The sequence below is a fragment of the Pinus tabuliformis genome, chromosome J, assembly GCF_031772625.1.
Source record: "Pinus tabuliformis cultivar Carrire ecotype Pingquan chromosome J, CPIR1, whole genome shotgun sequence".
NCBI lineage: Eukaryota > Viridiplantae > Streptophyta > Pinopsida > Pinales > Pinaceae > Pinus > Pinus tabuliformis.
In genome coordinates, this window is record NC_142295.1 from 625,065,354 (window position 1) to 625,078,000 (window position 12,647).

The following is a 12,647-nucleotide window of genomic DNA, read 5'->3' on the forward strand; positions in this document are numbered from 1 at the left end:
AGTTGAGAGAGAACTGTCTGTACCAAGATATATATATATATATATGGCTTTTTTCGAGAAAAAGATATTGCTTTTCAATTTTTGTATTTATATCTCTAAATATTTTGATAATTGATAATTATTGATAATAAGTTTGATAATTTATATAATAATGATAATGAAAAAATGATTTAATTATATAAATAAATAAAATTTAATTGAGATTTGAAAATGCGTTTAAAAATATATATATTAATAATTTTAAATTTTAAATTTTTATTTTATATATATTTATACATATCAATTTTTAATATAGAATTTAATATATTTTTTTAAGAAAATAAATATTGGTATTTTGATTTTTATAATCATTTTTATAAATATTTTGATGATTTATGTATTATTGACAATAATGGTATGGTTTCTACAATTTAGTATGAGGGTGATGTGTGATTCTATACTAGCTCAATTTGGAGTTGACAAATGTTCCTTAAAAAAATTACTCTAAATAAAAAACAATGTAAACTATAACAAAAACATAAATGATTATACATATTCAATTAGTTTTAATTAAAAGCATTATAAAATATGTATAATCTCATTTTCATTGTGCTTACTTGGATTGTTGTTAATATTGTAATCTAGTATAAATGAGATGTAGTAAAAATATTTCACTTTCATTTTGAGTTATAAATAAAATATTTCGATGTTTATATTTTTTTTTTTGACTTTAACGGTTAGATTTTTATTTAAAAGGCGGCAAAACAGCTACCGCTTGCTTTTACATTGGATTGAGTTCCTCAATTTCATTTCTCTCTGAGTTCATGAAATCCACGGATCCATGATCAATCTTTGATTCAGGGTCGCCTTTTGGAGAAGAAACGCTGTGTCTCTGCCGAAGGGTTCTTTACCTTGATGTTACCTGCTGTCTCTGAAAACCTGAGTTTGCCTTTCTGGAGCCGTCCTCTAACTCTGTTGCCAGAGGAGCGAATCGGATCTGAGTTATTTCCACTTGGGGGTATGAATATCATTTTCCATCTCTAGTCTTCATTCTAACCTTCCAGCGCCTTGATTTTTCGATTATGGTTTCAACTGTGATCCACAGGTTGATCCCTTGGATTGTTGAAATATTAATTTCCCCTGTTGCGTACTGTTTCCAGAAAACCAGTACGCTTCCCAGCACAAATTAAAACAGCAGACACCTGGACAGCAGTTTTGCCAAAGCAATTTTCCCTGGAGCAGATAGAGCCATGCGATATGGATGGGCAGCTGTCCGATTGAATGTACAGGGCCTGACGTCAAAAATTTACGTTGCTGAAACACCACGAGCAGCGTTGCTGAAACACCAGTTTCAGCAACTGAAAAAAAAAACTGTGTTGTTGAAACACCATTTCCGGCGAGCGATTTTCTGGGTTTTCTGTGTTAAAACAGAGTATAAAAACAACGCATTTTTTTTTTTGTCTGTCTATTATGGAATTTTCACAAATTTCCAACATGGATAACCACTTGCTGTTGTTTACAGAATCGATGCACTAACAGTTTCAATGTAATGATCAGCTTGCGCTAATGCTGAATTCATAGATCCCTTTGTAGGAGGCGAGTCGAAGGCACCGGTGGATATGGAGTAGCCTGACACTGGAACAACTTTCTGTAGAAACGAAGAGCCTAAAATTTATGCTGCTGCCATTCTCCACAAGCTTGAGAGTTAAAGGACAGAAGAGATCCAGTCTTTTGCTGTCATTCTTGGTTTACTTCAGAAATGAGGTTGTGGAACCTGTGATAACACTTTTATTTCTTCCTTAAACACACCTGCAAAAAGCAATCTGCCTGACTCACAACGCTCAAGCCGGAACCTGCTTGGAACAGAGAATAAAGGGCCAGCCAGAGACAGAGAATCCAATGCATCTGACATTTCTTAGTTGCCTGTCCTTGGTGCTTGGTGTAACTGATTCCTGTAGCTGGAACAGCGAAAGCCTGAAGGAGTTTGAAGGGTTTCCGAAACATCTGGATCAGTAGCTGAGCCCCACAACCTCATGAAGAACAGAATTCCTGGTTAATCCGATTATGGGATGATGCAGAGAGAATCTTCCAAGTTGACTGATAGGGTTCTTTGGCTTCTGGCAGCTCCAAGGTTCGCTTCAGAATCAGCTTGAGTATTAAGCTGCCTCATAATGTGGAAGAAGGAGATTTTCTGAAACTTAGCCAGCATGGGTCTTATTTTCTTGAGAATTCGGCCTAAATGGATCTGCAACTGATTCGAAGGAGAATTCATTGCTTGAATGATGAGCCGAGAGTCTCCGAAGACCGTCAATGTTTGAATGTTCCGTTTTAGAGCCAGAGTCAAACAAAAAAATCTTTCTATTTCTCTTATGAATATTTCAATATACAACTTAAAATAAATTGTTTCAATCCATATTAACTAATACATTTCAATATGAAATATACAAACACACAGACATACATACAAAAGTATTATGGGTGTGTTAATGTTGACCCTAGTAAAATATTTTAATACCTAAAAGAAAAAAGTAATTAAAAGTAGAATAATTTAGTTATTTTTTAATAAGAGGGAAACATGTAATTCATTCAATTTTTAGTATAAAATATTAGTAACAATAACATATTTAAAATAGAATTTAAACAATGAAGAGACACAACCATTATAGATCCATTTTAACTAGTGATCTATCAAGCATTAAAAGTGATTAAATATCTCAACATATAATTTTTTTTCAAGTTTTGCATTTTAAAAAGATGCTTGCATATCAAGAGATTTGGCCCCTCTTGACGTTTGATAGTTTTATGGTTAAGATGCATTTACCTTGGTTTGATTACATAAATTAACACTACCATATAAATTAAATTGTTGGTAAGCATCAAAACACTTACTACATGATACATCTCATGTTACTAAAATTTAAAAAAAAAAATCATAAAAACTAACTAAACTATAATTATTATTATTATTTATAAAAATAATTAATATATAATTTTTTTTATACATTTTAAAAAATAGTAGATTTACTACTATTTTATCATGGAAATTCTTAATACGTAAATAACTTTTATTACGATACCATAAGCCAATACCATATTTTATCAATACCACATGTTACAAAAACCATAACTCCATATTACTCATTTATATGATATTTTTTAATTAAAAAAATAATATAAGTATTTTGGAAATAAATCTCAATTATTTTTAATTGGTATACATTACTATGATTATTCTAAAATAAATTTCTACTATTTAACTAATAATTATTGATAATTGAATTAAAATTTTAAAAATTCTGTTTCAAAAACTATAATCAAAATAACTAATTTTTGTCTGAAAATTCTTTAATATTTAACTAATAATTATTGATTATTAAATTAAAATTTAAAAACTCTATTTCAAAATAAACACATCTATGAAACATGATGAACCTTTAATTACAATATTTAACTTACTCTATCTTACATTTTGATACCGTCACCGTGCCCCGTGCAAGATTGCTCTAGCGCTTTCCTGTCCCCAAGATCTATCGTGCAAGATATGGCATACTTTGATCCCTAGTCCACGTTCTTCTGTAAGGCTGATAGAATCACCATGCCATTAATATAGCGGTCATTTTAAAAACCACAATTATTAGGTGGTATTTTTATTTCTTTTATTAAATACTGTGTCGCTGCCTTGCATTAGATTGATGTTTCCAGTTGCACATTGTCTTAAGGGTTTGATAAGCCCAAAGGCGACGCGAGGTTAATAATAGTTTCCAATTTTTCGATGATGAGATGCAGTGCGAGCTTGAGAGTTGGAGACATTTCCATCAGTAACATGAGAATAAGCAATCCAGTGGTCACTTGTCTCCATGCGCTGCACAACTTTACATTCTAAATATGCAATACAATCAATCAAGATTGGAGAACCATTTGAAGCCGCTGGAACCCATTTCACTCCTTCGAAACGATCAGCTGAAAAATTCATTCATATTCATTCGGTAACTAATGACAGACGTATAAAAATTAATGGAGATTCAGAGGATGTATAAAAATGGATTAACGAATGGAAGTAGGAGTAGAGGATGCATGACATCTCATATCTCATAGAATCAATCATATATCATCTTACATACATACATACCTCCTGCTGGAAAACGTTTGAGAAAGTGTTTCATTAGGGCCGCATAGTTTCCATCCTCTAAACAGTTGAGAACAAATGTATCTCCCACCTGACACAAGACAGAAAACAAATATTAATTCTGACTAGATGGGTCAATCATAGTGTATATATAAGAACTAGCAGTCCCAGAGCCTGCAATTTTTTGAACAATCTCTGTTCAATAGAATTTTTTTTTAACAATCTCTAGTCAATAGAAATTTTGTACTAGAAAAGATATGTAAGGGTTCTGGTCCCTAATTAAACCCTTACCCGTTCTGTTTAAGAAAAAAAAAAGTGTATACAATAACTGAAAAAAAAAAGATCATGACGAGCACTCAAACAGTGCACACATACATACCTGCATCAATGATTCGATGGCTCTATCCTTAGCCACTGCAATAGTTATACCCAATGGTTTGAAGCTAGCCTGAACATGCATAGAAAGACAGGCATATTGATGTTTGCTCGAATGCGAATGCAGGAAATTGTGGGTAAATTAATGGACTGCTACTAACCGCAAGACGAGGTATAATGTTGAAGCAATGATAAATCATATATATTCATAGCTAGAGCTTCACAAAGAAAATATCTAGGTAGCCCGACTACTACTATAGAAGTAGAAAAATAAAAATAAAATTGCGAATGCATGCGAAGACGAATGCACAACACACAGGGCTTCCTCACCTGTGATACCCATGATGCAACCATTGCGCCATTTGATGAGCCCTTCGCAGCTGTAACAACATAAAGCCCTCCTGAAATACGTGCTATAGCTTTGGCAACATTCATGGGCATTCCTGCTTTCTTTGCTTCAATAGACTTCTTTTGAGATAGAAGTTGTCCCAAATCAGTGCCAGCTTCCTCGAACTGCTGATATCTGAAAATTTCACATCATAAACGAAAAATATTAATAACTTCTCTCAAAAACCAAATTCCTGATCTCTTGGAACATAATAATTACTATTTAGATTTGGAAATAACTATATTTAGGACTCTGGAACAACTAGAAAAGAATAAAAAATGTTACCGTCCATAAACCGAAGCTTGTAATGAGTGTAGCAATTACCTTAAAATACCAAACATAGTCTACAAAGCTGTCATCTTGAATTTGATATAGAAGCAATAGATGCACTTCTCTCAAAAAAACAAATTCGAACATAGTAATTACTCTTGAGATCTGGAAATAACTATATCTAGGACTCTGGAACAACTAGAATAAAAAATAAAACAATTGAACCATCAATAAACCGAATCTTGTAACAAGTGTGGCAATTACCTTACAATACCTAAGATAGTCTACAAAGCTGTATTCTTGACTTTAAGCTGTCTTCTTGATGATCTAGAAGCAATAGATGCAGGAGTATTCATAAAAAATGCAAAGATGACTGAATGAAAGTTTGGAGGGCGAGAGAAACACACTGAAGGAGGTGATCCAGCAGAGTTTAAGGAAAAGTGCATAGAAGAAAGAAACAAAGCGAAATTCATGTGGTGGTGCAAGTGAATAAGTGGCAGAGTGAGGTCCGTGTGAACGCATGCAGATGGAAGAGAACATAGTTCTGAAATATTTTAAAGGGGCCATGGCGATGAATGAAAAGACATACAAAAGTGTGCAGTTCTGGGAAAACCAGGACAAACAATTTTGATGAGACAAACGAAGACAGTCATGAGAAGAGGTAGGTAAGCACAGAAGTAGATGGTGAAAGCACAGGAAGCTGAAGCAGCATACTAGTGGGGCCTCTGTCCACCAATCAACGTTGTTTCAGCTGCTACTGCAGGTCTCCATGTCCTCTCGTCTCTTTGGTTTAGTTTCTCAGCCAAAAGGCTCTGCTGGGTTTGGCAAAAGCACCAAATGTAGCGCCAACTAAAAGACCAAGCCTGCAACAAAGGAGTCAACCTTCAGAGCAGATAAGAAGCCCAAGGAAGAGCATGATTCATGTTGTGAATCCGATGAAGAGGAAGCCAAGTTCATGAGGAAGCTTAAGAGAGGCTCTAGCAAGTACAAAGGTAAGCTACCTTTTAAGTGCTTTAACTACTGTAAATTTGGTCGCTATGCTTCCAAGTGTCTTGAAAAGAAGAAGAAGGAATATGATCCTAGAGAGAAGTTTAGGAAAATTCAAAAAGAAAGAAAGAAGGCTAAGAATAAGAGCTTCTACACTCAAGATGCCAGCTCCTCTGAAAGTGAACGCAGTCAATGTTCAGATAAGGACAAAGATGATGAAGGTCCAAAAGAATATATGCTCATAGCCATAGAAAATCTGGAAATATTAGTTATTAATTCTAGTCGTGAAGAGGTTGAAGTTGATTTAGAAAGGGAGTTGGTTAGTGCTCTTAACGAGATTGAAAGGTTGAGAAAGAAAAATAAAAACCAAAAGGAATTGTTGATTAAAGATAAAGTAGAGGCTATAGAACTTTTGCTCCTGCAGATTGAAGAAGGCAAGAAGATTCAAGAAACTTTAACTCAGCAGCTCAGAGAGAAAAATCAAGCATGTGAGAGGTTGCAAGGAGAAATTGTTTTGCTAAAGAAAGAGTTGGAAAAGGAAAACACCCAGCTGAGTTTTAATGAAAAATTTGAAAGGGGACTGAAAGTTTGAATGAGCTTCTTTAAGCTCCGAGGGTCTCCGACTCTCCAGTAATAGAACTGGTCTTGGATTTGAGGCCGAGTCAAGCTTAGTAGCTGATTTGAAGGGAAAGAAGTCGATTACTTTTGTGCAAGCAACAAACGAGGGAGACAACGCAACAAAAAGAGATGGGTCAATGCAGCCACAAAGAGTCAAAGGAAGCATGCAGTCCAATATGCAACATGTTACCCACCATTTTGTGGGTGATATCCCTAGGAGAATTTTTTTCTCCAAGATGGTCTTCAGTCGGGAGACAACAGCCCCTTGCAGCCACCAACTAGCTCGTTGTGCCATTTCTCCGCCACCTGAGCCAGCCACGTGGTCCCTCACCCGTCTGCCATTATCATATGTTTGAAGGTGGGCCTCCCGAACCTAAAGGTATGCCTTGTCATTTGGTAATTGAGTATTATAGTTTGCTTATCATGGACGCTTTTGGGCATGGATTAATGCGGATTCGGCGGAAAGGATGGGCTAAGTCTGTACTCTTGTCCCCTATACCTATTTTTGGATGTTAACCCTTGTACCCTAGTCCCGTGGGATCTCTTTAATTGACCCTTGGGCTTTAGGGATGGTATTACATGGGAAACCCCAATTTTGGTTGCGTGGTCCCGCTCTCTCATCCATATATATTACTCACCTTCCACTCATTATAACCCCATTCATCATTTCTCCCACCTAGGTCCAAATTCCTCCATGGGGTCCACACAGGGTTAGCTCTCCTCTTCTCCTTGCCCACATCTTGGGTCGGGCCTGGAATGATGCCCTGGAGGTTGATGCAAGTGAAAATAAAAGTAAAAAGCATAATTGGCCACATTCAACAAGAAAATGTACCACAAAATGCAAAAGATGGTCGAGACGAACAAATTTAGCACGTGGAAAAAAGCCAATACATGAGCTCTACCCCATCATCATGGCCATCAACCTGGTTCCTACAAGCTCTAGATGAGCCTTCTTTATCATTTAGGAACCCATGATTGTCCCAACCCTTAGTGGGAAATGAACTGCCCTACCTCAAAAGGGGTTTCCATTGCTATATCTCACACATCATGCTCTTACCCCTTAAGTCCCGAGCAGTTAATTAAAGAAAAATCATAAAAAGGCAAAAGGAATATAAATAAGGGTTGAAAAATCAAGGTCGGGGCACCTCATGTACCACAACTGCTCCCTCCTATACATTATATGCCCAAGTGTGGGCTTCCCTTTTTGTAGCTACCCTTATACCCCAGCGTGTGGCCCAAGGCTGTCCCTTTTCATTCCCTACTCCATTCATCTTTTGTCACATGCCACCACCTTTTAAAGGATGTACCTTGGACATATTATCCCCTTTAAAAGTAGAAACCACCTAATGGGATACTTGGTTAACCCCATTTGAAGATTGGAGACATTAGCACATGCCAAAGCCCATCATGGAAGGGCATGTCATTATGAAGTCCCCACTTGTTGTCCATGGTTTGTAAGCTCTTTTATTCGATTTCCTTGATGAATTGTTGTACTGGAAGGCTAGGGGATGCATTGGATCTTATGCAGGATTGTAGGAGGTCTCCATCTTGGGTTTAGTCTCCCTATATGGGGTCCTAACCCTCCAGAGGGCTACATTGGCACATGTGGATATGTGTTGAGAGCCATGGGACTCTACAATAGTAGACAACACTCCATGGATCCCAAAGATGTTTAGATATTGCTTGAGATTCACCTATTGGACGAGGAAGATGCACCCGGTTCGCCTTTTCCCAGCCAACCCCACAGTTGTACCTGCACTTGGCAGATGACGTAGGACTTGTATGCTGATGTGGCATCACTTACACCATCATCTGAGCCCTTACAGATGGACTACAAACATCTTCAATTCACTGGAGACCCATGAGATCACTTGTGTGCCCTCACAGCCATTGGGAGCACCACAAGTTTATTATGTGGAGAACAAGGGGCCAACCCCTTGTCCATTACTTTTGGAAGTCCAATTCATCATTTTGGCACTTATGGACTTCATCAGGCCTCTTAGAGAGCCCAATGACATGCATTATTGATTATTCGACCTCTTGGGAGGCTCATTATTTAGTTTATGACAAGGTTGCACGAAACGGGGAAACGGGTACGAGTTTCCGAAACGGGAAGCGATACGAAACGCGACCTCCCCAAATTTTGGAAACGGGGAAACGCGAATATATATATATATATATATATTAGGACATTTAAGAAATATGTGCAATCATAAAGCATATATGATACATTCTAATTTATTACATTATGATAAAATTGTCAATTGTCAATGCATAAACTATAAGTATCTAAATTTGCATCACATTTACTCATGAATAATCACATAATGAAAATAGAAATATCCAAAATCAGCCACGAGAAATTTCTAATTTCTTGTCTCGTGCTTTATTGGGAGTCTCCTCCTACATAGTCGAACAACCTTAATGCTCTTGATTAAATACAAGTTTCATACCCTAGTACCCTACATTCTCTTGATTATTGGGAGTCTCCCCTGCATAGAGGGATTGGTTCTCTTGATTAAATACAAGTTCCATACCCTAGTACATGATAAAATCCAATGGAAACATTGAAATCCCCCCAATCCTGAAATCCTGAAAAACAGATAAATCTGCTGGATTTTGAGTGAGATTTAAAATTCTATTTTCTCCATATAAAATCCAATGAGGGCGAAACCACTCTCAAACATCCTGAGTCATTTCATGGTAATGTTAAAAATTTAAGTAAAAGGATGAAAATGAAAAATAAAGGAGAATATCACTTTTATTTTAAGAATTTAACATTACCATGAACTGCATATCAACACTAGGGCAAAAGTTCACTTTTATAACTTTAGACAGGCATCTGGAAGCAACTAGAAGTCACTAGGCTAACGAAGAATAGATTAGAAAACAAATAAAATAAAATAAAACACAAGTAAATGCTGAAACGTGGGTCATACGGCCCTGAAACGCGTTTCAGGCCGTATTGGCCACGTTTCAGTTTCGTGAAATGTGGCAGTACGGCCTGAAACGTGTTTCAGGGCCGTACCAAACGCGTTTCAGCGTTTCGTACCCGTTTCCGTACGGAAACGCCCTTCTGCCCCACGTTTCCTGCAACATAGGTTTATGAGCTAGTTTGGTGGGCTTGTCACCAATAGATAGTTATTTGCACATTATTTTAGTTGATGGGCTAATGTAGGCTCAAATTAGGTAATTTGAACTCCTAATGAGTGTATAAATAGGAGATACATGAATTCATTTTGTATCGTCACTTAGATTGGATCATTCTCTATCTTGAGAATTTCGCACTTCTTTCTTGGTGGATGAATTGGAGCATGGATGAATTTTGATGTTTGGATTGGCCTTTCTTATCTTGGAGCTTCTTTATTGGTAAATATGTTGATGGTTGGATATGTTCTCTTACATGTAAGTACACGCATTTAATGCTATTCTTGTTTTACTTTGTCGTATGCATTGGAATGGGATTTTCGCTATACTAGGGCTAATTATTGCATTGCATAGTTGTGAAATTGTGGAATTATTGTTTCTATATAGCATCTCTCAATGTATGGGCCATGTAATGTTGAATGAAATATCCTAAGGATAATTCTACCATTGAATTTATCTTGATAAGCCATCTCCTTTTGCAAAGCGAAGTATAAAGCTTTAAGGTCACTTCTTCTTACCCTAAAGGGCAAGTGAAGTAGTCCTTGAGGCCTCCTTGACTGAGAAACGAAGTCCTTTCTCATCATTCTCCTAGAATCCATTCTCCCCAAGGGATTAAGCACTGGTCTATCAATAGGTGGTCACTCAAAGAACCATTTTTCTTCACCTTTCCCTCTTCATTCTAGGTCTAGCCATGCTGGTCCACCTAGGGCATCATTTTATCGACAAAGTAGCCATAGAAAAAGTTTGATCTCCTAGCCTCCACTGTGCTCGTGTGTCCTCAATTTCTTCTCCAAATTTGAAGAAATTCCAATAGTGGGATTCTTAGATATCCCAAGCCCTAGCTCTGAGATCAAACTTTGCCCTGGTGTTCCCTAGGCTAGTACCTCGTAGGATCAATTTGACACCTCTAAGTTAAAACTCTTGTTTTGATCCTTTCCCCTTCCTTGTCCAGGTTAAGATCATCATTGGTTGCTAAACTCCCTCCCCTTAACCTAGGTTCGGTCCACTTCATCCCGTGTGGTCCCATACCTTTGAAAAGTCAATTCTTCAAAAACCATTTGGGAAACCGAGTTCAACAAGGATTTTAGGGTTTTGGAAGCTCCTTTACAATTCACACTCCTTAAACCTAGCCCTTAAATCCTCATCCCCTTCTCCTAGAAAGCTTTGTACCTTGCTTAAGAAGTAAGCAAGTCCCATTCTTGAGCCTCCCCTAGGAAAGGGTCTTCAAGATCACTTCACACCCATCTTAGTCGATCTATCCTTTATAAGTGATTCTCTATATATTGAGTCTCCTCCCATCGATGAAAGTCCGTAAAGAGTAGGAAGCTTTAGCTGCAGTGATAATGGGCTTTAGCTTCATTGTTGCTCTTGATCTAGCAAGTGCCCCTTTAGGACCCCTTGTTAGTTTGAGCGGTAACATTTGGCATCGTTGCCGAGGGTACGAAACGTGTGCTTTGTTCCTCATACGACATATTGACATAATATTATTGGTGACTCCATTAGAAGAACGAAGCCCTAGTTCTTCATTGAACTTTAAGGTCGATGCTTGTAGGGTGAAGCAAGCATTTTTCTAGGCATCTTTAAATTCACCCTGGTGACTTGTACATATTTTTCATGTATATCTCAAATAGGTTGTCTTTCTTTGATAAATTTCTTGCTTTGGACATTGCTAGCATCCCTAGGCATCCTAATCATGTCGCAGGAAGGATGGTACGTGGGGTGCTCGTGTTTGATGGTGATCCACTCTCCGCAATTGACCACGTAGAAAGATTTAATGCACATGCTTCAAGAGAGAAGGTTTTTCACCAAGATGTCCTTATGTTATTGTTCATGGGATCTCTCGGTGGTCATAACTCATGGTTGCATGATCATGAACCTAGGAGCATCTCATCTATTGAAGAGTTCGTTGATGGATTTCTTAGACATTTTCAAGTACATCCTGCATTAAGCATCCAAGAGGAAGCCTTCATCAAGCATCATCAAGACATTGAAACTCTAGGTAATTAGCAGGAAGACGAGTCCCCCTTGGGTCCACATGATGAAAATTATTATTTTGAGGACACATGTGTTGGGAAGAATGAATCTACGGAAAGTGAAGTTAAGACTAACCTTACCTTTCTCAAGGATAGTACTCCGATGATTCTTCTTTTGAGAACCTTGAGGAAGGTGATCCCATTAGCTGCTTAGAAGATGACATTGGAGATTATTTCCATATTGGAAAAGAAAAATGGGAAGTTGTTGGGCCTCAATTTCACTGTGCTCCCATTTATGACACTTGTTGACCCTGCCGCCTACACCTACCTACAAGTCTGTGAGAAAAGCCTTCAACCCCACAAGGTGTGGTTGGTGGCAGGGAACTCAGAGAAGGGGTTGTCACACTAATCCCGACTCTCTCTGTTTGAGCTATCTCCTAGGTTAGCTAAGGGGGTTGGTCCCTAATGAAAAGCTAAGTTAAAAGATGTGAATTTCTAAGAGAGTGTTATAGTGAAAATGGATTACTTTTAAGGATTTATGGGCAAATATGAAGTGAGCAACTTGAAATAACAATGCCAATCATTAATATGATTAAAAAAACCATAAAACCAGTGCCTTATAAGGAATTTGCTCAACAATTTAAAAATATATTTGCTCAAAGTAAAATTCAATGCTCTCAAAAGATAACAAAGTAACCCTGAAAGGTAAATAAGAATTGCTAGCACAAGATATGTAAGATACAAAATGCTTTTGAGATAATCAACTTTATAAATCAAAACATGT

The 12,647-nt window shown here is 37.2% G+C and overlaps 1 protein-coding gene across 1 annotated transcript; it reads right to left on the reverse strand.

Annotated features, from left to right (window-relative positions):
• Nucleotides 1-3,332: 3,332 nt before the first annotated feature.
• Nucleotides 3,333-5,030, reverse strand: LOC149228498 (uncharacterized). The gene is made up of 4 exons (XM_089375691.1): nucleotides 4,811-5,030; nucleotides 4,485-4,553; nucleotides 4,109-4,196; nucleotides 3,333-3,939 (listed from the first exon to the last, which is right to left on the reverse strand). The coding sequence occupies exons 1-4, from the start codon at nucleotides 4,919-4,921 to the stop codon at nucleotides 3,728-3,730; spliced, it is 480 nt and encodes a 159-aa protein (XP_089231817.1). The 5' UTR covers nucleotides 4,922-5,030; the 3' UTR covers nucleotides 3,333-3,727.
• Nucleotides 5,031-12,647: the final 7,617 nt, after the last annotated feature.

Coding starts and splice junctions, on each gene's coding strand:
- LOC149228498 (XM_089375691.1), bottom strand. CDS start 4,921: ATGCCCATGAATGTTGCCAAAGCTATAGCACGTATTTCAGGAGGGCTT. Junction 4,197..4,484: donor CCATCGAATCATTGATGCAG/GTATGTATGTGT, acceptor GTCTTGTGTCAG/GTGGGAGATACATTTGTTCT. Junction 3,940..4,108: donor CAAACGTTTTCCAGCAGGAG/GTATGTATGTAT, acceptor TGAATTTTTCAG/CTGATCGTTTCGAAGGAGTG.